At 40.3% G+C, this 24,132-nt stretch overlaps 2 protein-coding genes and 1 long non-coding RNA gene across 3 annotated transcripts in view; 1 reads left to right on the forward strand and 2 right to left on the reverse strand.

Annotated features, from left to right (window-relative positions):
- LOC139023444 (uncharacterized) overlaps positions 1-24,132 on the reverse strand; it is a 295,267-nt gene that overhangs the window by 210,350 nt on the left and 60,785 nt on the right. Inside the window, exon 2 of the long non-coding RNA XR_011474566.1 lies at positions 15,235-15,398. This is a non-coding gene — a long non-coding RNA (uncharacterized lncRNA). The remainder of the gene's footprint in view (positions 1-15,234; positions 15,399-24,132) is intronic.
- Positions 3,348-14,904, reverse strand: nol7 (nucleolar protein 7). The gene is made up of 9 exons (XM_023977584.2): positions 14,738-14,904; positions 11,620-13,758; positions 9,648-9,708; positions 6,671-6,726; positions 6,544-6,569; positions 6,315-6,423; positions 5,783-5,904; positions 4,382-4,459; positions 3,348-4,154 (listed from the first exon to the last, which is right to left on the reverse strand). The coding sequence occupies exons 2-9, from the start codon at positions 11,805-11,807 to the stop codon at positions 4,081-4,083; spliced, it is 714 nt and encodes a 237-aa protein (XP_023833352.1). The 5' UTR covers positions 11,808-13,758; positions 14,738-14,904; the 3' UTR covers positions 3,348-4,080.
- The window catches only part of epdr1 (ependymin related 1), a 14,474-nt gene continuing 8,611 nt past the window's right edge, over positions 18,270-24,132 (forward strand). The window contains exons 1-2 of the mRNA XM_023978013.2: positions 18,270-19,739; positions 20,445-20,653. Coding sequence (XP_023833781.1) covers positions 19,438-19,739; positions 20,445-20,653 — 511 coding nt within the window. The 5' untranslated portion in view covers positions 18,270-19,437. The remainder of the gene's footprint in view (positions 19,740-20,444; positions 20,654-24,132) is intronic.

A 24,132-nucleotide genomic window follows, 5' to 3' on the forward strand; every position in this document is an offset into this window, starting at 1 on the left:
ATAAGTTATGACATTTTATTTCCTAATGTATTCATTCATGGCATTACATATCCTTTAGCCACGAAGAACTCATGAGCCATAAGCCCTTTCTTGATTTGACTGCTGAGATTGTCTCAGTTAATAAGTTCTAAATGAACGTGTGTCTGTAATGAAGGGCTTTTCAGACTTTTAAATCCCTCAAAATGTTTAGCAGATTAGCCTTGTGTTGAACCGGTAGTGAGCTAGCGCCTAAGCTCTCTTGATGAATGTTAGCCTCCCAGAATAGGTATTGTCCTGGTTTGGGGCTAACCATAGCAGCTTGTGATGGCTAACTTGGTCAAGAGCAGGCTTGTTTAAGGTTAACCTTGCCCCCCCCCCATTAGCCTTTTCATAGCTAACCACATCCCAGGGAAGCAAATGTTGGGATAATGGCATGTTTGAGATAGCGTCAAGATTCTGCAGAGATCTTCACAATACCTGGAGAAGGGTTTTAACCTACAAATTTACTATAATGATCCTATACTCTGCAAAATCTGTATATCAAACATGCACATTTTCAGGTGTGAAAAGCCCTTATAGGCTGCTTTTGTCAGAACACTTGTCATCAACCCAACAAAGACTTGGGCCGGGAATCAAAGGCGACAGCATAGCACTTGAGCCAACATCTGCAGCGTCTGAGACTTTGCCTTTTAACAGGCAAATTGTTCCCTTGCAATGAGCTTTCCTACAACGCGCCTTTGATTGAATCCCGGCCTTACTCTTTCCTAGTTTTTGTTTACCGGATCTCCTTTAGTACTCTCAACAGCAAAATGGAAAATAAAATAGTATTGTCAACTGCACTGTGGTTACCACGTTTACAATAAAAAAAAACGTACCTAGGAAGGCGACATTGCAACTGTGTTTTAGTGCATGCGGCCGCAGAGAAACCACAAGCAGGGGCCATATAGAGCATCTCACAGTTGTGATTTAGGATCGCTTTTGCTTTTCAGATCACAATGAATAATATCACATGGACATGGGGGATCTAATCCACAGAACTTTCTCAGGCTTTATGTATTATGGCTAAAAGTAAATGCTAACGCATTGGGTATTTATAATCTTTCTTGGAAACCGTCCCTCAGTGTCTGACCATCACACCATTCTTTCCTTTAGCACATCTTTCAGTTTAGAAATCATTTTGCATGATATACAGTATAAAAACATTTGGAACTTTGGCCCAATTACCTTCAGAAGATCGATCTTACATAGATAAGTCTGTCCCAAATGGTACCTTTTTTTTCTCCTATATAGTGCACTACTTTTTTTACCAGAGCCCTATGGGCCCAGGTCAAAGTAGTGCACTAAATGGGGAATAGGGTGCCATTTGGGGCAGACCCAAGATGGCACAACCATATCTGGGACTCAGCTTTGACACATCCACTTGGGCTGCAGTTTCATCACATGCTTCAGTCTGGTCTCAGTTGATTCAGATTCGCCTGGTTGCCGCTGAAGACAAATTTCCAATGCAGGCTGCCGTTACAGATTACATCCTCCTTTGGATTAAATCTGAAATTTCTCCCTGGCCTTTTTTTTTAGCCAGGGAGACTTACTGAGACCACAAGTCTCTTTTGCAGCGGAGCGCTGCGTGAACMGCAAACAATTGCACTATACATATCTATACTGAACAAAAAGAAACACAACATGCAACAGTTCATATAAGGAAATCAGTCAAATAGGCCCTAATGGATTGCACATGACTGGGAAGAGGTGCAGGCCCAGACAATCAGAATGAGTTTTCCCCCACAAAGGGCTTTATTACAGACCAAAATACTCCTGTTTCATCAGTTGTCCGGGTGGCTGGTCTCAGACGATCCTACAGGCAAAGAAGCCAGATGTTGAGGCCCTGGGCTGGCATGGTTTGTGGTTGTGATGCCAGTTGGTTGTTCGGACAAATTCTCTAAAATGACAGAGGTGGCTTATGGTATAGAAATAAACATTACAATTTCAGATATTGATACAAAATAATGGTGCAACACATTTTAAAACAAATGCGCTTTCTCCCGCATTGGATACGGTCACTGTTTCAGAACCGGCGGACAATTCTTCAGTTCGCTGTAGAATTGGCACCTTTCCCTATGTTACTATGTGCATAATAGCAAAATGAACCAGCGTATCTGGATTGAGAACAATGCGGTGGAGGGAGCAGCAGCAGAGATGAGGAACCAGCCCTTTAGGCAATTTGACGAAGCAGATTGAGGAGAGAGGAAACCAACTTAATTAGGTTGAGGTCTATAATCAATAGCCTAACTTAAATGTGCCTGGCTTTATAAATCATCCATATATCTGACATAAGACAGATCTGGCTTCTGTTGAGTGTAATAGCCTACTGATTCCGCGAGCACCAAGTCTCATGCCATGGCAAAATGTCGGATAAAGCGATTTCACAGATTCGGCTGTTTTTAATCTTTGCTATGCTGTAAAAGGCATTACAATTTCCCCCCCCCTTAGAACAGACTGGTATTACTTAGTGTTTACACTTTTCCAAACAGGCAGAAAAACTATATTGTAATCTAACAGCACATTTTTCTTTATTATCATAAATAATTATCATTATTATCATAAAGTAATGTCATCATTAGTAGGCTTTGTATAGTAGTCTTGTATAGACCTACAGCTCCATGGTGGTTAAGAACGTGTCCTGTTTAGTCTTAATACTGTAACTTATTTAGGCCTCTATTTGAATACATCGGAAGTATCAATCGTTCATGCCAACACACGATACATTCATGCTTTGAAATGCAATCAACCATTTTTTGTTTTAAAATTAAACAATTATTAGCCTAAACAAACCACAATTCACAAATGCATGCAACTGTTTRGTCTGCTGTAATAAAGTATCTTATATATTGTAATCTAACAGCAACTGTTTGGRACACAATACTCATGCAACGCTTGCTCGTATACCCTCCTTTTTCTTGATCTCCAGTAGTTTCCATAAGTAAGTCAAATGTCTTCCACAGATCTGACTTCCCTCCTGAGCAACCAGTAAATATTCACCCATTTCGATTTTCACATCCTCTGCATCCATTTATAATCATTTATTGATATGATTATGATAGGTTAGGCCCTATTGGTTGCATGCGATGCTGTCATGTTTCACGTAAAATGAGCAAGAGTTGAGGGAATAGGGAAGTTTTTTGGTAACAACCTTTCAAACAAAACTAAATGGCTGAAATTGTAGCTTCAGCGCAATAAACACTTGCTGTGTTGCCCTTTTGCTGCAGTAGAGAAGATGGAGACAACATGCGCCGGTCAGTCATTTCTTAAAAACAGTGACCATCGTCATTTGTCTTATTTAATCAAACAGTGTGCTTAAAGCATCAGCCCAGTTCAGTGCATATGTAGTTGATTTTATTCAAACATAGGGTGTGTGACTGTGGAACAATACATTTAAACATTGACAGAACGACTCTCGATCGACCAAGATGTTTTTTAGTATGGGACAGCCCTAGTAATGATCATGCTTCTTGATATGCCACACCTGTCAGATATGCTCACTAAACAGGGATGTGCACACAATGAGAAGCTTTTTGTGTGAATTTCTGGGATATTTTATTTCAGCTCATGAAACATGTGACCAACACTTTACATGTTGCGTTTACATTTTTATTCAGTGTGTCTMACACCAATTACACTATATGGGAAAAATAGCATTCTTCAGTAAAAAGGCCCTCTAACATCCACATGAATTGCCCTAGAGGCTACAACTTCAAGGAGTTTGAGATCATTCCACATAAGGTGCAACTATTTAAAAAATCATTAAAGCTGGTCTACTTAACTCAGATTGGCGTTCATATTTATCAATTGTATCAGAGTAGTAGTTCTGATTCAGGTTCGGTTTCCATTTTACATCACAATGACAAATTACATAATCAGCACTCCTACTCTGAGATGCTTGATCCAGCTCCTCAATGGCCTGGATAGGTGAAAGCACTTTGACCCAAATCAGAAGGCTAGTTTGATCTATAACCATAATTATTCAACCTATCCAGCGCTTTCAGATCAGGGCAGAGTGAAAGGGCGATTACCCGATAGGTGTCCACCCCATATTTCCCCATTTGCTCAGCTTGATGGAACCTTCTGTTTGTGAATCCATTGCTTCTTCAACTTCTCCGCCTTTGCTTTCTTCTCTGTGCCTGTAAGGATATGACATCGTGGGTAAGTAATCCTTCCCAGATAACATACTTTATACAAAACCATTTAGTAAACCGAGTAGCAGTGTGACCCAAAGAGAGCCAGATGCAATTCCATAAATCACATTACTACAGATGCATTTTAAGTCCTGGCAGCTATGTAAAAATGGTGTATTGACTGTGGAAGAACTGAGCCAACCACAGCTTGTTGAAGTATGTAGGAAACTCACCCCATTTCTTATTCACAAACTGCATGGCCGCACTTTTATTTGGGCCCCTCTTATTTTGAAGGGAGAGAAGTTCATTGTCTGCAGCAAAGAGAGACAAATGCTGATATTAGAACAGGAGTATACTACAGTGGAAGCTAGATCTACTCACAATTTTCTAAAGCTAGCCAGCTCAGGCTTCCTCCGCACTACAAAAGTGGATATTGCTCGYCTGCCTGCCGCTAACYGAAGCAGGCTTGTAACTGCGCGTGCTAGCGCAGGTGGTTGGTCGAACGCCGAACTCTTCATTGTGACAATGCTGAAACCTTAATCCATGGGCGAGTCAGTGCCACATTTTCACTTGTGCCAAAATCTAAATGGAAAAAAAACTCAAATTCAGCAGGCTATGGTGTGAAATAGGCTTTTATAAGTGCACSAGCACTTTTCCCCACACTCCTATCAATAAAATAATTGTATTAAGTCAAGCTTTACTGTGTGAAGTTTCAAATGCATTCYGTCATTACTAAATGTGTAATGTGATAGGTATTAACATTACAACTGAAAAATATAAAACGTAACGATTTCTAAGATTTGACTGAGTTACAGTTCATATAAGGAAATCAGTCAATTGAAATGAATTCATTAGGCCCTAGTGTATGGATTTCACATGTCTGGGCAGGGGTGCGGGCCCACCATGGGTGGGCCTTGAAGGGTATAGGCCCACCCACTGGGGAGCCAGGCCAATCAGAATAAGTTTTTCCCCCACGAAAGGGCTTTATTACAGATAGAAATACTCCGCACACAGATGTGCTTCTTGATATGCCACACCYGTCAGATGGATGGATTATCTTGGCAAAGGTGAAATGCTCACTAACAGGGATGAAACAAATTTGCACACGAGAGCTTTTCGTGCGTACATTTCTGGGAATTTTTCCCCCATGGGTCTCGGCCAGCTGCGACAGAGCCTAGACTCGAACCAGGATCTCTAGAGGCACAGCACAGCCTTAGACCACTGCGCCACTYGGGAGGCACACAAATCAACTCTTTCGTCAACCAGATCTCCCCTCTCTAAATTTTAAACAGATATTTTCATCTGTCACATGAAACCGCTCGCATGTGCGGTGCGCTTTTGACAACGGTTTTCCCGCTAATTGCATTTGCCTATGGAACGAACGTTCACTTATCATGAAGAAATTGTTATTCCATTTTTTTAAGCTAAACATTCTGATCTGTTGCATCAGCTGTTAAGATGAATACCCATCGTCGAAATGTAATCTGTCATTGTGAGCCCTCTGGATGGGCGCTCTAATCAGGTTACGCACCCAGGTCCGTAAAATTTCTCAAATGTCCGTTAAATTAAAATGCTATGGGTCAAATGTCCAGCGYCACATTTTTCCAAATGSAAWCTCTGGTGAGTACTCATACTTGTCGTCCTCCGACTTCCCGGGCCATACAGTCTGGCCTGTATGAAATCCATGGCTGTCTGCTGTTGGGAGTTGTTTGAAGATTGGTCCGCCACCCTCATTACCCTGTAGTTCCCCTTCAGACTGAAACAAGAGGCGTGAGTCAGTAAAGAAGCATTAGAATGGAGTTTTCCAAAAGGATGCTTGCCTAGTGGTGAACCGTTACAGGGGAGCTGTGAAAAMCAGTAGGCTCTTAGCGTCTACACTGGATTAGTAACTTTTGCAGAGCGTGAGCCACGTGTCAAAATTCTTGATAATAGAACCACCACAAGCTTCTTACGGAGCTACGCTTCTTATGTCCAGGTTTCAATTAAATAAATGGCCTCATCTCACGCAGGGCAAATGTTACACATCCAGTGTAGCATGTTAGACATGCCTTTATGGCTGCATTTACACAGCCAGCCCAAATATGACATTTTGCCCAATTATTGTCAAAAGATCAAATTTGGGCTGCCTGTGTAAATGCAGCCTATGGGACCAGGATTCAGTTTTACCTCCGGATATTTCCCTTGAGTCGTTTCTTCGTCTCTTTCTCATACCCTTCTTTCGATCCTTCGCTCCCCTCCTCCCTTAAACAGCTTGCCTCTTCATTGTTGCTTTCAGCTGGGATTAAGGATAAAATACCAATTTAGTTTTACAAACTSAAGCAATAGCCATTTAACAATTTGTCGAAAGGTAAATGAGACGCCTACTTTAATAATCTGAGGTGATTAACATATCTACCTTGATCTCCAGGTAGCTTCTGTTTTCTAAAGAGATGGGTTAGGAAGAGTTAGTTTCATATGCCAATATAAAGGTATATCATAATTGTTGCATATTGGGATATAGGCTTATTGGAATATASACTTACTTTGATGGAGCTGTGTCAATTTCTTCTAGAATATGTGCAGGGAGAAGTCTTCTTTTCTGTACAGAACAACATGGAAGAGAAATTCACTCAAAATTATAACCCTTTGAGCCCTTGGCAACTGAAAGTTGAGAGAAATAGAACATCTCAAAACACTGCCTTAATGCAAGTGAACTTATTTGCTATAACTTCTGACACAAATGGGCGGCAGGTAGCCTAGCGGTTAGAGTGTTGGGCCAGTACCCGAAAGGTCGCTTGTTCRAATCCCAGAGCCAACAAGGTTAAATCTGTTTGTGCCCTTGAGCAAGGCACTTAACCCTAATTGCTCCAGGGTTGCCGTGGATAATGGCTGGTCTCAGGGGGAGTTGGGATATGCAAAAAAAACTAATATCTAGTTCACACATGCGTATAGTACAAACTTGTACATGTGTGAAATAGGACATGTATAAGCACCAGGGTAATAGCTGGCTTTTGGCTGTAACAAAATAGAAAAGCTGGTTAAACACAATTGTCCGGGAGAAGAAAAATAAAATATTCTGCTTTTTAGCCTATTCATTTATGGAAATACCAGTTGATGTAAATACATTTGACCGGTCATACTTATCGTTCTATAGGTTCATTTGTATAATTTAGTGGAATAAAATTGGCAYRCGTGTATATTTGTTATGCATCTTGCTTATTACATGCACACAGCATGAATATCTGGCAGACAGCTATTTTAAGCCCAATAAGTTTTGGCCACAATTTAAAAAGATACTATTTTTATTTCTCAACTGGTAACTAAAGCACACTTCCCATTCAAATGCATAAGCAACGTAAGGGAGGGGGCTTCATTAATGCGTCACACACCACTTTGCAATTAGCTGGAGGCAGTATGCATTTTGAAAACATGTCTACTTGTTTGAAACCTGAACGTTTTACTACATACAGTATGAGGCATGCTTCACCTTGCTTTAATGTAGCCTAGGCAATAGCCGAACATATCCGTGGAGGCAATTACTTTATAAAGACCCGCCATGTGCCACTGAAACAAGTAGTCTATTTCTCAAACGTTCTATTGGTTTTTAAACTKTCTTTCATTGTCCGGTAGACAAATGCACATTAGCGCGTAGACTACTGCCTTGTGTGCATTGCTACGCTAATGTTAAGAAATAATAGGTTAAAAAAATGCAAGCATGTTGCATCAGATTCTTTTTTTTTTTTTTACACTTTCTCTCCAATTGGCAGTTACACTCTTGTCCCATCGCTGCAACTCCCGTATGGACTCGGGAGAGGCGAAGGTCGAGAGCCACGCGTCCTCCGAAAACATGACCCTCCCAAGCCGYACTGCTTCTTGACATACTGCTCGCTTAACCCGGCAGCCAGCTGCACCGTACAACTGGCGACCGTGTCAGCGTGCGTGCGCCCAGCCTGCAACAGGAGTCGCTAATGCGCGAYGGGTCAACCCTAACGACGCTGGGCCAATTGTGCCCCGCCTCATGGGTTTCCCGGTTGAGGCCGGCTGCGACACAGTCCGGGATCGAACCTGGGTCTGTAGTGCCTTAGACGGCATCACCACCATTTGATTCATTGTTTTTAAAAAGAATGTAGACTAGACCTACTGGTTATATGAATTTGGGATCTATTGTCCAACAACTGTCCCAGAGTCTGTTTGGGCTATTTCTTTCTCAACAAGCTGACCAATAGAATAGGTCAACCTTTCTACTATGGGGGATAGTAGATTGACATATGGACATGTCRCCTATGAGCCTCAGGCTAGGGGAAGCTTTTTCTTAAGTAAATTGGCACAATTCTAAAGCCTAATTATCCTATACAGAAAGAAAGAAATCAAAATAGCCTACTAAAGCATAATTTGGCCAGAGAATCATTAGCTTCACCTAGCCTTAAAAAACAAAACAAGTTATGGATCGTTTTAAATTACWTTGCCTGCAGTCAGAAGGAAAGGCAGCGTGCGCAATTTGGGTTAATACCACATAGATGATTGTTGAGTTGTGACCGTCAGTCAAAAGTAGAGGCCCAGCCAGGCATATCACCATATTTCAAAACATAATCATGGGAAAATAGTTTGGAAAGAAAATGGCTATTGCTGTAAAGAGAAGACAATGATAAGACTAAATCGTTCTARTACGGCGAGTGCGCACATTCACTCATTATTGTTAGGTCAGTGACACTTACATTTGTTTTTGGACAATCATTTTCCATATTTGATGTTTCTCCCCTTCTCATARGCATATTATATGGACAACASWKTYTMTWKWKMTSTKWKWSWSWGTSWSMRSAGWRKRSKMYWSYGTSWYWTKTSWYATWWWAAAWRWKWYTGYSMMWRTGTRYSSKSWYATAWARWRTAKWRKAKWWKYRYRWRAWRTGTTTTTATTTTGCCATGCAGAGAAGAATTTCTGATATAACCTATAACACAGGCCTCTACGCTATMCGTGCTCAGCCATGCATTAACTKTTTTTTTKYTGCACAGTGATTGAGTTATATTAGCCTAAATGATGACTATACAATCTACTCCTCACATTACATAAGTCTGCAAATCCAATGATCCATGGAATGCTTTATCAGAAAAGGTGCATTTTTTGCTGGTGAAAATGTGCTTCCCCAAACTCTAAACGCACGAGCCGACTATGCATAGGCTAGTGATTCTGCTGTTCGTTACTCGTCTTATTGGCCGAGGAAAAGTACACGAGGACAGTCCTTCGAGCATCTTCAAAGTGTGCGGTGAGGACACGCGCCACCGCATCCTCCACTTGCATGTTCTGTTGAGGTGAATTACCGTCATTCTGAACACCGTGGGCGGACTCCCTAATCKGGTTACACACCCAATGCATATGGGTCCGGTAAATTAAAATGCTGCCGGACCGCGGCCACATTCTCAGAACGGAAACCTTGGTAAGCGCCCACCAAATTATTATGATTCAATTGTGACAGACGTAACGTCGCCGTTACTGTGCTAATAATATTGACGACATGGACCTACCTTCTGTTCTTGAAACAGCTCCTGTCTCTTCCTTCGYTTTTCTTTGAGAAAATCCTTTTCTCTGTGAACAAATGAATGCGTTACCTCAGGCCGGCCATTGAAGGGTAACTCTCAACCCCAATTTCAGCCTTTGCCCAACCCCTTAACATTTTCCAAAAACGAATTCAGGTGAGAAGTTGTGGGTGGAGGGGGAATTGCTCATAAATATCCCAATACTCTCTCACTWAAGCATACTTACCAGAAGTCCACTGGCACGCTCTGATAATAAAATGATGTGCATTGTGAGGAAATATGGCTCTGGACAGTTAGCTCACAGTGGTAAGGTGCCGAGTTCCTAGACATCTACTGCCACTTGCGGTGTAAATTCAAATCCCCCATGGGGTGCAATAAATCTTTGAAATGTGGACTCACATTTATCGCGGTATCGWGTTGGAAAGAAAATGCAATCATAGCTTAAATTAAKGGCTCAATTCAATCCAACCCRGACTGCAGTATTTACGCACTAGCGCTTTTTTCAATGGTTAAATTTACTCAGATTGGTCTTGGGTACTGTGTAAAAACCTAAAACTACTACCAGGGTGACCCCTCACAGGTATGCGATCACTTTTCAGAATTAGAAGTGTGTGGGCACGGGATATAGCAAAAAGATTTGAAAAAAAGATCTTCCCCATGTCGGATTAGAACTCAACCATTGAACCATGAGCCAACTGTTTGAGCAGACCAATCAGTCATAGCGGTTTGGAAAAATATGAGTYGACATGACCACCACTGACATCAATTTCTTATGATGGATGTAGCTACAAATATAAAAACAAACATATCCTCRACCTCATAGTATGAAACGGTAAGCAAAAACATTGAATTTGGTCATAGACAGAAATGTGCCTTAATGCCTTTTGAATTTTGTGTAAGGTCAGTGGTCTAGTCAAGGAAGCATCATGCAGAATATATTYGCACACTTCATTTACCAAGACCATTACCAAATAAGGCACGCTGTCACCTGCTTTTATAGCAAGCCTTGAGGCGGTACCACTCAGCATATACAGATGGAAGTGTATTTCATACCGAACACCTCCCCTGAGATGAATAAGACTTAGAGCAGGGATCATCAACTAGCTTCAGCCACGAGACAATTTTCTTTATTGAGCGGGTGGTCAGGGTGCCAGAACATTAAAAAAAWATATATTTTTCGACTGCAAATTGACCGTAAGAAGCCTAAACAGATTATATTTGACGAAAACAATMATTTCAAACCTTGATTACATTTGGATACATTGTCCTGCGTAGGGTGCCGTCTATCGGATGGGAGGTAAAAATGGGTGTCCTGACTCTGGTCATTTAAAATTCCATGGCGCTTATTGTGAGAGTAGGGGTGTTTGCCCCAATTCCCAACCTGGCCACCTAATCATTCCCCTCATTCCTAATTGGCATATAACTCCTCACCTCTCCTCCTGACAGCTGATGTGTGTTGAGAGTTCTGGCACAATAATGTAAGGGCTATATGAATCCAATCAATTAGTATTAGTATTAGTATAAGATCACGTCTCTTACGCGTGGGAATACTTGGGAACAGATTGTAAAAACAGCAGGAAATCAACTCCAAGTGATTTACATTTGGAAGTATTTTATGCCCAACAATAAAAATTTAACAACAATGTTTTTTGCTCAGAAAACATGGGGGCCAAATTGGGGAACCCTAATTTAGAGGCACCTTCTCTACATCACGATTTTAAGAGTAGAGTTGAACCGCTAGGTGGGCAAAATTAACTATTTACTACTAAAATACCAAAATATCACTTTTGCAATGTACTGTAAAAATTAAGAGCAGAATTTATGTGTTTTACTAGAAATAAGCCTAACACATCTGGTTTTCGATTTAAAAAAACGTGATTTCATCAACGTTACTCTAACTAAACAAAATACTACTGTACCATGAGGCGATAGTTAGCATTAGCAGGTAGCTATCCTGTACCTTTTGGATGTCTTCAACGCATTTTTCATGCTCCGTAGAGCAGAAGCCTTTGACTCTTCGAAGGTCAGCTCTTCTGGAGCAGCGTCGTCGTCGCTTGAGTCGAGATGTAATTGAAAATCATCCGTCATGTTTGCACTATTTAATTTATTTGAGGACGAAGGAGATTTCCTAAGCAGTTTTTTCGCCATCTTAGGTCAATACGTCATCAGTCCACTTCTTCTTCGATGAGGTTTAACTTCTTCTTCAACCCAAAATCTTTGCATTACCGCCACCTACTAGACTGGAGKACAACTCCCTTCTACTTTGCTTGAATTWTTTTTTTTTTTAAACAAATACCCTGCCATCTAACACAACACTCACCCAAAAAAATCTCACATAATAAACAAGAACACCACTATTTAAAAKTATTTAGTTTCAGGCCAAAAACCTGAAAGGGTGGGACTTAACACACCCTGTAACTCTTATGATGTCAAGTCTCGCACACCCAAATACCTCTCTGGAGCTGCCACCAAAACCTCAATCCCTGCAGTACAGTTGATAGCCATTGCTATAAATGCTAAAAATCCAATCTTACTGAAACATATATCACTTGTTGGTTTATCACTCTAAATGGTACAGCTCTACTACTCACACCTCTCCTCTCRGGATCCCTCCCCTTTGACCCATGTTCCTCTACTTTCTTCACTGCCTCAGCATGACAACTTCTGCACTACTCTAACCCTGGAAACCTCAACCTGCCTCTCTCACACCATACATTTCTGATCCCTATCCCCATGGGCACCCCTACAATTAACACATACCACTACTTTCCCCAATGCTACACATTCCTTTGTCTCATGCCCTTCTGCACATTTCTCACGCCTAGAAACCTCCCTCCTACACACTGCTGCCACATGCCCATAAGCTTGACACCTGTAACAACGTAATGTATTCGGCACAAAAGCACGTACAGGATAACTTATATAGCCTAATATCACTTTGTCGGGCAAAGACTCAACATTAACTTTCAAAAGAACAGACAATAATCTTCTGTTTCACCACTCACGCCACCCTGTCTGCGTCGCACCAAACGACGAGAATCACAAACACCGGGAATCTTCCCCTTCAGTTGGTCAACTTTTACATTTACTGCTACCCCAGTAATCACTCCTTTCAATGGCACCCTTTTCTTGAGAGAAAAACAATTCACATCTCTTGCCCCCATTCGTTTAATGCGGAGCGCCTTCTCCCTCTGACCAGCAGAAACACAAACAATTACCACAAGACCACTTCTGGTTACCCTCACCGATTCCACAGCATCCAACTCTGTTATCACCCACCCTGAAACCACAAATGGATCAGCCAAAAGGCAAGGGTCCACTTTTTCCAAAAACTTCACTCCTACTGTCAGACTCATCTTCACCCTGACCCTCGGTGCAAGCCTCGAGCTCCGAGAACTTCACCACACCTACCACCTCCGATACTTCGCCCTCATTCACTTTAATTTCACCTCCTGTCTTCAGSTCGCTCTGCTTACACTTTCTACCATTCTTCTTTAACAAACCATCTCCCCTTTTCCTGCCAATTTGAATACTCAAGCTCACCCTCTTCCTCCCTCTCTCTCTTAGATCTCCTCTGCCTCTCTTTTTCACTCCATTTCCCCTCCGTATTCCAAGTATAMGTCTCCTTGTGATGATACTGCACTTCACTTGACATACATTTTGTTCTTGCCTTCTCAAGGGAYGCCATTTAACCGTCTGTCACAATCTCCGTAGCGCTCCCACTTGTAAAGCAGCTGCTTCGTCTTGATGTTCTTCTTTATCAATAGCTACCGCAACGCTTTTCCAATTCAAAAAAGCGCGCTCTTCCAACCACATCCACTGTCTCCTCATTAGTCCACGTCGTGGCGAAACCAAAGATTTTCARGACAACTGGTGCCGCATTCAAAACAACTGGGAACTCGSACTTCTGATTTCAGTTTGTTCAAGACACTGCGGAAAAAATGAGTTCCGACTGTGGRAAATATTTTCTAACAGTCATTAAACTCGGAATTCCAACTTAGTAACTCAGGCTTCTTTCTAGAGCTCCGACTTTCCAACCTGAAGATCACTGAAGTCATTATTTGATCTGGTATTTCCCAGGTCCCAGATGTCTTGAACTCTGGAAAAAAAGAGGTCAAATCATGATGTCAGGTCAGAAGGTCAGTGTCGTTAAAGAGGTGGAAGGACCATTTTTTTTAATGAGCATGGCCTTATTTCTATTACAGCATATTACATGACTCTCATTCATATTCCATTCACCCAGTTCAATGTAACAGCGATAGGTTTAGGCTACAACATGATACAAACATTTTCCCTATACCCATCATGAGTTTGCAACAACCTAGCCTATGAATGAAAGTTTACAACGTAGGTGCACACAGGTCGAGAGGCAAATTTGAGGTGACAGAGAGTGACACATGGACAGACAGTGACATTCAATAAAGCCTTGCACACTCTTGCCTGCATCTAGTTGATATAGGATGTAATCATTAGTTCAACAGTTTCTACATTTACATTTACATTTAAGTCATTTAGCTGACGCTCTTATCCAGAGCGACTTACAAATTGGAAAGTTCATACATATTCATCCTGGTCCCCCCGTGGGGAATGAACCCACAACCCTGGCGTTGCAAGCGCCATGCTCTACCAACTGAGCCTATTGGACAATTTCAGGTAAGTTTATCCCCGTTTTTGTTCCGTTTGCTTCCGTTTAAGAAATGTTTTTCGGCAGAATGAATACACCCCTGATCACGCGTAAACACAGTTCACTTTCATTGCAGCCACGTTGTATTCATTCTCACATCTATGGCTCTCCTCCTCTCACCTCTTCCCTTCGCTTGTGGACTTCAATGCCCAATACATCAACTATATGTGACCAGGTGAAAAAAACTTTTCAAGCCAAACCGCTGCACACAGCCTACATCGTTGTTACTCTATTAGTCCCCATATTAGCTAAAGTAACATTAWAGTCAACATAGCTAATAGAACTAACGCGTTAGTAAACCCACTACAATCATGCAGCAACGTTAGTGTACAGTCAGTAAGCAGTTACACCGGCAGGCCCCAGTGGCAATAAATTAGTAATACCAAAAGCTTACCTTGACTTGGAAGAGTTCCAGTGTTGTGTTGGAAAGTCATAGCCAGCTAGCTAACATAGCATCCCTCTGTTTCAGCAGGCTAAACTAGCTAGCTGCATTTGCTAGCTAAGTAAGTGAAACTGAAAGTGAAAAAGAATGACAATCTCTCTCTTTCTCTCTTGCTTCTCCTTAATTTTGGAAGAAATGAATTTGTTCAAAAGTGTTAAACTTTTGTCTTTCTCTCTCTTTGAGTCAACTACTCGCCACATTTTATACATTGCAGTGCTAGTTAGCTGGAGCTTATGCTTTCAGTACTAGATTCATTCTCTGATCTTTGATTGGGTGGACAACATGTAAGTTCAAGCTGCAAGAGCTCTGAAAGACGGAGGACGTCCTCTGGAAGTTGTCATAATTACTGTGTAAGTCTATGGAAGGGGGTGAGAACCATGAGCCTACTAGGTTTTGTATTGAAGTCAAYGTACCCAGAGAAAGACGGAAGCTAGCTGTCCTCCGGCTACACCATTTACATTTACATTTAAGTCATTTAGCAGACGCTCTTATCCAGAGCGACTTACAAATTGGAAAGTTCATACATATTCATCCTGGTCCCCCCGTGGGGAATGAACCCACAACCCTGGCGTTGCAAGCGCCATGCTCTACCAACTGAGCCACACGGGACCAGCTATTTTTTTTTTTATCATACTTGTAACGAGAGGGCGGGCTTGTAAACCTTCTGTAGACCTTCTTTGCAAAATAGTGTGTTTTAATCACTTATTTGGTGACGTGATTATATTTAGTATAGTTTTATCCCAAATGTATAACTTTTTGAATGTTTTACAATTTTTATTTTTATGAAATTCACTGAGGAGGATGGTCCTCCCCTTCCTCCTCTGAGGAGCCTCCACTGTCATAAACACTCGGAAGTCGGCATATTTCCGAGTTCCCAGTTGTTTTAAATGCGGCATTATAACCTAACCCTCCCACATAGAGATCAATAGCAAAGATTATGGATATACTGACAGGATGCAAGCTACTGCTACTCTGTTTATCTTATACCCTGTTGCCTAGTCCCCTTACTACTATACATATCTACCTCCATCACTCCAATATCCCTGCACATGTAAATATTGTATTGGAACTGACTTTTAAAATATTTCCTGTATATAGTATAGGTACTTACTTACTTACTTACTTTATTGTGTATTTCATATTTCCTATTCTTATTTCTCGTGTCTTTTTTTCTAGTAATTCATTGTTATTGAATATTGCATTCTTGGGTTTTGAGTTTGCAAGAAAGGCATTTCACTGTACATTGAAACTAGATACTAGATACATGTCTCTTCACCCTAACAATATGAGTCGTTGTCCACAAAGTGGCCCAGCGGGCTGTCTAGCTCCCGCCTATCATGTATTTTGATTGGTGGATACATCTCATTATAGTGATATTATTTTGAATATTTCATGAGGGTTGTTGACGTCAACAACCTGTATTCCATGGAGAGAGACGCAATGCTACTATGAATATGCATAGCAATCTTGAGATAATTCCGTTATAGCGTGTTTTCTCAAAGTTGCTGGGATGTTACGTGTCGTACTTATATCAGTACACTAGTAACAACTTAAGCATTACGAAACTTCTATTTTATCAATAAACCTCATGTAGCAACAAGCCATACATGTTTTTTGTTTACCAAATTCGACACTCTCATTTACCTCCATACAAAAACKAATTGGTTAGTGGACGAAGAAAAAAAAAAACGCCACCTACTGGAGGGAGACAGATTTTCCGCTGAGTTGGGCCTCGCTTCATCTCTGGCAATAGGTAATGGCGTCTTTTTGTAGGCACCAACTCCGCAATGGTTCGTGGAATTAAGCCTATTGGGAAATAGAGTTTTTGTAGGGTTTTGGATAAATGCCCAAAATAAAGTATGTGGTAAACACAAGTTTAGGAGATCTTATACGTTTTGTTCAATTAGATCATCTTAATCAGCTAACGTCACTTTTTGTGAATTATGAAGCAATTTATGTAATTTAAAAAGGCACATAAAGCACAAAGCCTTCATCAATCATAAAGGTCATGTTAACCAACTGATATTATCTCATAGAACAAAACGTATAAAAACTCCCAAACCTGTGTTAATCTCAGACCTTATTTTCGCTATATGTGCCAAAACCCTATTCTTTCCCTATAGCAATGGCTGAACAAACCAGAGGTAGGCTAACTAATGTCCGGGTTTTAGGACTACAAGCTGGCGAGCTCTATTGTCAAAGACAGTAYAGTATGGTTTAGAAATTGTGTTATTGTTTTATCTCTGGCGAAACTAGCGATCAACTGATTGATGGAACCAAAACTTTTACAAGCCCGCCCTCTCGTTACAAGTATGATAAAAAAAAACATGCACATGAACAGATCTAGATAACAGTAAGATAGAAATAAAAACATAATGTAATTTAGCCTACGCTAGCCTACCCTATTGTACGGAACGCCGTTTGGGTCTTTGCGCGTTAAAGATACCTGACGTCAAATAACACAATTCTATTATAGAATGTTGTGTGTGCTGAATTTGCACGTGCAAGCCAAGCGCAACCATTACGATCACTGTCAAAACTATACAATACCGCGTTGGTAATAAGGCATTATTTGTTCGACCGAATGTGAAAACGTCTGTGTAAGCATTCGATATTATTTGATATTAGATCAGGATCAAACGAGCAGGATCAAAAATGTTTGCAAATATCTTTGATACAGATGTTATCAGCAACTTATGGGGTAACTAGCTAGCTTTAGCTTGGTACCTAGCTAGCACCAATACAACCAGCCTGAAAACAATGAACAGTAGAAACTGGAGTCATTTTCAATATTCTTAGCAATGATTTGGGAATCCRTGTGAGTAAGTATTAGCTAGGTAGCCACTTCTTGTTCTGCTATTGAAAAAAATAGCTAGCCTGCTACTTAACCCTGTTGCCCAAAACTAACGTTATAAGCATCTAGCTAGCTTTATCTAACTACTATACTATGGCTTGACCGTACCGGGTTATGTGTTGTGAAGATAGCCACAATAGTGGAAATTGTGGTTCGCCTTTAAAATAAAAGTCCCTATTTGAAAGTGATGCAGAAGGTTACAATTGTTGAAATCATGCCATATTTAGACTTGATAATGTTAAACATGGTTGGAGTGTTGGAATTTGGAGCAATGAAATGGGGTATCTGTCTACTTGGAGACAACCAGAGAAGACAACTTTGAAGAGATTACAGAAATATTAGCGTCGTAGCTCATATTGCGGGACTTTGACTGTGGGAAATCACCTCCCCAGTCAGCCTATTGTGCGTTTTGACATTCATATTGCACTGTACAGCCTTACCTAACGATTGGGGATCAATGAAATGGGGTATCAGCCTACTCAGTACCCAAGTGCTTTTCCCCCAAAGTCCTCCTCAAGAGTTATCAGGCTCCAGAACATCCACGTTGTATTGGTTTTCCTCTGGATCAGTGTTCAATACAGATAGTAGTTTGACTGGTACAATACATGAGGCTCAATTCACAGTTGTTTCAGAGTCATGCAATAAGAGCTACGACGCTAATGTTCTCTGGGTGTCACTGAGTAGACTGATACCCCATGTCATTGATCCACAATCCATAGGTAGGTTGTACAGTGAAATAAGTATGCCCCCAATGCAATTCTAAAGTCTTAATACATCCAGTGTGATTTCAACAGATTTTTGTGAAATTAAGAAATTATTGTATTTTGTTGATTTTATATAACAACATTCCAACCTCGTTTAGCACGATCTATTCAAGTATGGCATAATTCTACTATTTGTATTCATTTGCATTACTCTCAATGACATTTTATTTTGAAGGCTAACCGCAAAGTCCACTATTGTGGCTAATCCTTATTATGGCTAGCTTCACATGGATGGGTCCGACCACCATTAATCAAGTAAGAACTGTCTTACAAATTAGGGTTATTTTAGATGATGACACCTAGCTACTTGATCTGTCCCCTTTAGCTAGCTAATTATAGCTATTGAAACAGATTGTCTTTTTGCTGTGTTTTTGGGGAAGAACATTGTTTGCATCCATCAGCTAGCTAGCTTTTTTATGACAAGCACTGTCCAGAGCTTGGGGAAGGGCAGGTGCGCGAGACAAGTTTACCAGCATCATATCATACGTATCGATGAATCGTTTTGACATATGAAATACGAGTGATAGTGTAATCAATGTGTAATAACTACGTAAAAAATGAATGAACGCGATAAATTGTTATGTGACTGCAGTCATATTCAGGTCCTGATTGGTCAACAAGCTTATTTGAAGTGTATATTTTTTGACACGTAAAGACCCAAACGGCGTTCCATACTATGTATGGGCTATTATTTGTTGGCTATTATTTATGTTTATATCATTTATATAAATAYGTTGTAAAGAAATAAAGATAAGTGGCAAATATCCATTTTAAACATGTACATTTCAAAATGCTAAATGTTCCTGTGCTTGTTAAATTCTAAAGGTACGACTGCATATCATGCTATATATGTTTACAATAATTAATATAACATAATATTACCTTAAATGTATCCTTTTTATAGAAACATGTTTATTATCATATGACGGATTTGCGACTGCGTGAGCTGCTATGAAAAAAACCAAAGGGCTTTTTATTTGAGTGTAACGGTATCAAAGACTCAGTGGTGTTATCAACCTGCTGCCACATATCAAATGGAATCAACAGTTCATGGTTTTTACCTTCACTTGAATGAATTCCATATCTCCAGGATGACTCATTTTGTACCTCTTGTGTTTGCATTTTGCTTGGGAGCGGTGGTACCTGCTCTGAGCTACCCGGAGACAGCTTTCGCACCACCGGCTCAGCCCTGTCTTGCGCCCTTGCAATGGGAGGGCAGATCCGTCGAATACAACCACGACACTGGGCGAAATGCACGGGCCTCGGTGTCGTATGATGCACAGAACCACAGAATAAGGCTTCTTCAACAGAATAAAAGACATACACCATGCCAGAAGTAAGCAGGCTACTTTGAAACATTCGTTKTTATTCATGAATAGCGTTTGTCCAACTGCTGAGGTCAAATAAACAAAGCTTAGGTATTGTGGATACTGATGCTATACCGATGATGGCCGCTACAAAGCGTCAATATGGCTTGAGCTGTCCCTCTACCATCGTGATTGCAGACCTAAATAGACAATAACAGCAAAATTMTGAAACAAAAATACATTGTGTGATATTGAACCTTTACCAACATAATAAGACTATAAATGTTTTTATATTCATATTTTAAATAATAAGCATATGTGTTCTTTATGAACTAGAACTGTTTTATGTTCAGACCTATGAGTCAGCATTGTTGCTGACCTTCATGAAAGTAGTTGATCCAGTGCCCTGTTTTTGGATAAGCTCTCCGTACCCCTAATAGGCCCAAGTAAAACAAATGACAACAGCCAGAGCCAAAAGAGGAGAAGTGTTTTTCTCACAGCATAGATAGACCTTGAACAATAATCTAATTACTTGGTTATTATCAATGCTCAATCAGTAATGCAAAAGGCAATATAATAGGCCTAATGTTAAAAGGACCAACCCTGTGGTTCTTATGTTGAATAGCTACTATTTACCTAGCTACAGTATGATTGATTMAAATCACATGCATTTTCTCCTATTATTACAAACTTGACATTTTAATATTTTCTTTTGTTTTCCACTCACTCTCCAGATACTTTGAGTTTATCTACCTGTACAACAGTGGCCTGCTGTTCCAGATCGAGCAGAAGACGAAGCAGTGTTCTAAGATCCCCTTGACCCAGGCCTGGGACCCCTTTGACATCCCTATGAACTCCACCTATGAGGACCAGTACTTTATCGGTGGACCTGGAGACATGATCGAGGTGCAGGAGTGGTCAGATAGGAAACCAGCCCGCAAAAGTAAGTGCCTTTAAAACAGGGTATGGTAGTTGGTTCCAGGCGCACTGGTTTGTGCGTCAAGAACTGCAATGCTGCTGTGTTTCACACTCAACAGTTTCCCGTGTGACTCAAAAATGGTCCACCACACAAAGGACATCCAGCCAACTTGACACAACTGTGGGAAGCATTGGAGTCAACATGGGCCAGTATCCCTGTAGAACGCTTTCGACGCCTTGTAGAGTCCATGTCCCGTCGAATTGAGGCTGTTCTGAGGGCAAAAGGGGGTGCAACTCAAGATTAGGAAGTAGTTCCTACACTCACTCCATTGTGTTACCAGGTGCTTGTAGAAAAACKGTATACTTAGAAGGAAGTGAAGGCCCCTGATGAAGGTCCATTGAAGACAAAAAAGTTGGTCCCTGACAAATGAATTAATAAAAGTTGGTTTATAAATGTTTGGAAGCACCAGTGGGCTGGCAAACGCCATCTTATTTAGAAGAAACAGGAAATGCTTCAATGTTTACTTTTATCTTCTAATGTTCATATATAGAGCAATGTTAAATGCCCACACCAGTAGAAATCAACTTTTTMGAGATGAAAGACAATGGCCAGAGCTTACCCATAATGTTGCACAACGATTTAAGTCAACGACAAACATTTAAGTCATTGTTTTAGTCAAAGTATGATATATTTGGGCTTGAGTGACAAATCCAAACTGCCCACTGCAAATCCGTGTGAATGTGGTGTCTTTTCCTATGATATACAAATCATTTTAGGCCTACATTTCGTTTCAGGGCTGGGTTTTATTTGAATGTTACCACCCACCAGCATGGCATTGTTTAATTTTTTTTTTTTACCTTTTATTTAACTAGGCAAGTCAGATAAGAACAAATTCTTATTTACAATGACGGCCTAAGAACAGGGGCAGAACGACGTATTGTTTTACCTTGTCAGCTCGGGGATTCGATCTAGAAACCTTTCGGTTACTGGCCCAACGCTCTAACCACTAGGCTACCTGCCGCCCCAATTATTATCAATCAGAAACACCTGTAAAGTTATTCTTCTTATCGACTCAGATGAACCAAACAGACTTGTGTTTCACTTGGCCACCTGAGCAATGGAGCAAATTTAAAATAGAGGGTGCAAACATATGTTTTTGCATCATTTTTTTAAACCAGAAACATTATCATAATCCATTGGATAATTTATAAATGTTCAATWWTTTTTTAGCTAGTCTGTTTAAAAAAAATAATATTACAATTTTATAAATGGTATATATGTGTGATATGCTCCACCCATAGCCCAGAGATGAATGGTTTTGATCATTAAAGTTTTGTTTCACTATGTGCTCCACTGCAATTTATAGAAGATGCCAAAACTTTGGATATAACAATAGGCCAGTGTGGCAAAGTTTTCCCTAAATCAATGCTTATGACATATCCAGCTCCAGAACCAGCCATAGAGCCAGTTGGCTAATATTTTGAATACGGTGTAGTAAAAAACAACAACAACAACCGATAACATTAGCTAGCTAGATAATGTTAGCAMGATAGCTAGCTAGATAAGGTTAGCATTCAAGCTAGCTTCACTGACGGCTTTCAGTGCCCTATTTGTTAATGTTTATCAACTCCACRTGGAAATTCTCATACCCAATTTGTGAATATGTATAAGTAGCCTTCATCATTCTTCGGTTGAACCTAAACATGCATTTCCTCTCTAGGACAGGAAATTACAATGAAATAGTGGCGGCAACTTCCTCTGGGGAAGTCTGTTAACCTCTCTAGGGTACGTGGRACGCTAATGTCCCACCTGACCAACATCCAGTGAAAGTGCAGGGTGCGAAATTCAAACAACAGAAATCTCATAATTAAAATTCCTCAAACATACATGTATTATACACCATTTTAAAGATACACTTGTTGTAAATCCAGCCACAGTGTCCGATTTCAAAAAGGCTTTACGACGAAAGCACACCAAACGATTATGTTAGGTCAGAGCCAAGTCACAGAAAAACACAGCCATTTTTCCAGCCAAAGAGAGGAGTCACAAAAAGCAGAAATAGAGATCAAATTCATCACTAACCTTTGATGATCTTCATCAGATGACACTCATAGGACTTCATGTTACACAATACATATATGTTTTGTTCGATAAAGTTAATATTTATATCCAAAAATCTCAGTTTACATTGGCGCCATGTTTAGAAATGCCTCCAAAATATCCGGAGAAATTGCAGAGAGCCACGTCAAATAACATAAATACTCATCATAAACTTTGATGAAAGATACATGTTTTAGATAGAATTAAGGAACACTTATTCTTAATGCAAGCGAGAGAGCCACGTCAAATAACATAAATACTCATCATAAACTTTGATGAAAGATACATGTTTTAGATAGAATTAAGGAACACTTATTCTTAATGCAAGCGCTGTGTCAGATTTCAAAAAAACTTTACGGAAAAAGCTAACCATGCAATAATCTGAGACTGCGCTCAGAAAAAGAAAAAAAATTCTGCCATGTTGGAATCAACAGAAATCAGAAATTACATTATAAATATTCCCTTACCTTTGATGATCTTCATCAGAATGCACTCCCAGGAATCCTAGTTCCACAATAAATTGTTGTTTTGTTCGATAATTATTTATGTCCAAGTAGCTACTTTTGTTAGCACGTTTAGTACACATATCCAAACGCTCGTGCAGGTACAGCCGAACGTCGGACGAAAACTTCAAAAAGTTATATTACAGGTCGAAGAACTTGTCAAACTAAGTATAGAATCAATCTTTAGGATGTTGTTATCATAAATATTCAATAACGTTCCAACCGGAGAATTCCTTTGTGTGTAGAGATTAAAACATGAGCTCCCCCCTCCCCCGCACCCCACACACAAAGGTTAATCAGTCCATGGCAAGGCTGTGACGTCGGTGTGTCAGTTCCACATGATTTAATAAGTCAAACATTAGTCACATAAAGTGGCCTAAGTTGGTCTAGCAGTACTGCGCACACATGCATTTGACACATATCTACAGTGTCTGGCATATGTTTGAATCTGGCGCCAACTGCCCTTTGACAACCTCTATCACTATATTTTTCAATAAAACTGAAATCCCTTAAAATGTATACTTGAATTAAACACTATGCACATGGTAATCTTCCACAATAATGCACAATTATGAGTTAGACATCACAACTATACAAATAGGATACTTTGCAAGGGCCTGTATTCTCAGAGTGGTGAAAATGATCCATTCTCAACCAAGAGCCAATTTTGGCAGCAAAGACAACTAGGAAATCGCCACCAAGGGTCAAGTGGACAAAATCTGGTTTAACTGTTGTGACTCACATGATGCCCTTGACTCTTTTGAAATAAGTTGCTTGTCATCTCCTGACAAGCACTTTGCACTGAACACCCTTAAAACGTTTTGGGGATAGGGGGCAGCATTTTCACTTTTTGGATGAATAGGCGTGCAAGAAACGTGAAACTGCGCGTACTACTGTCCA

The sequence above is a fragment of the Salvelinus sp. IW2-2015 genome, linkage group LG32, assembly GCF_002910315.2.
Source record: "Salvelinus sp. IW2-2015 linkage group LG32, ASM291031v2, whole genome shotgun sequence".
Classification (NCBI taxonomy): domain Eukaryota; kingdom Metazoa; phylum Chordata; class Actinopteri; order Salmoniformes; family Salmonidae; genus Salvelinus; species Salvelinus sp. IW2-2015.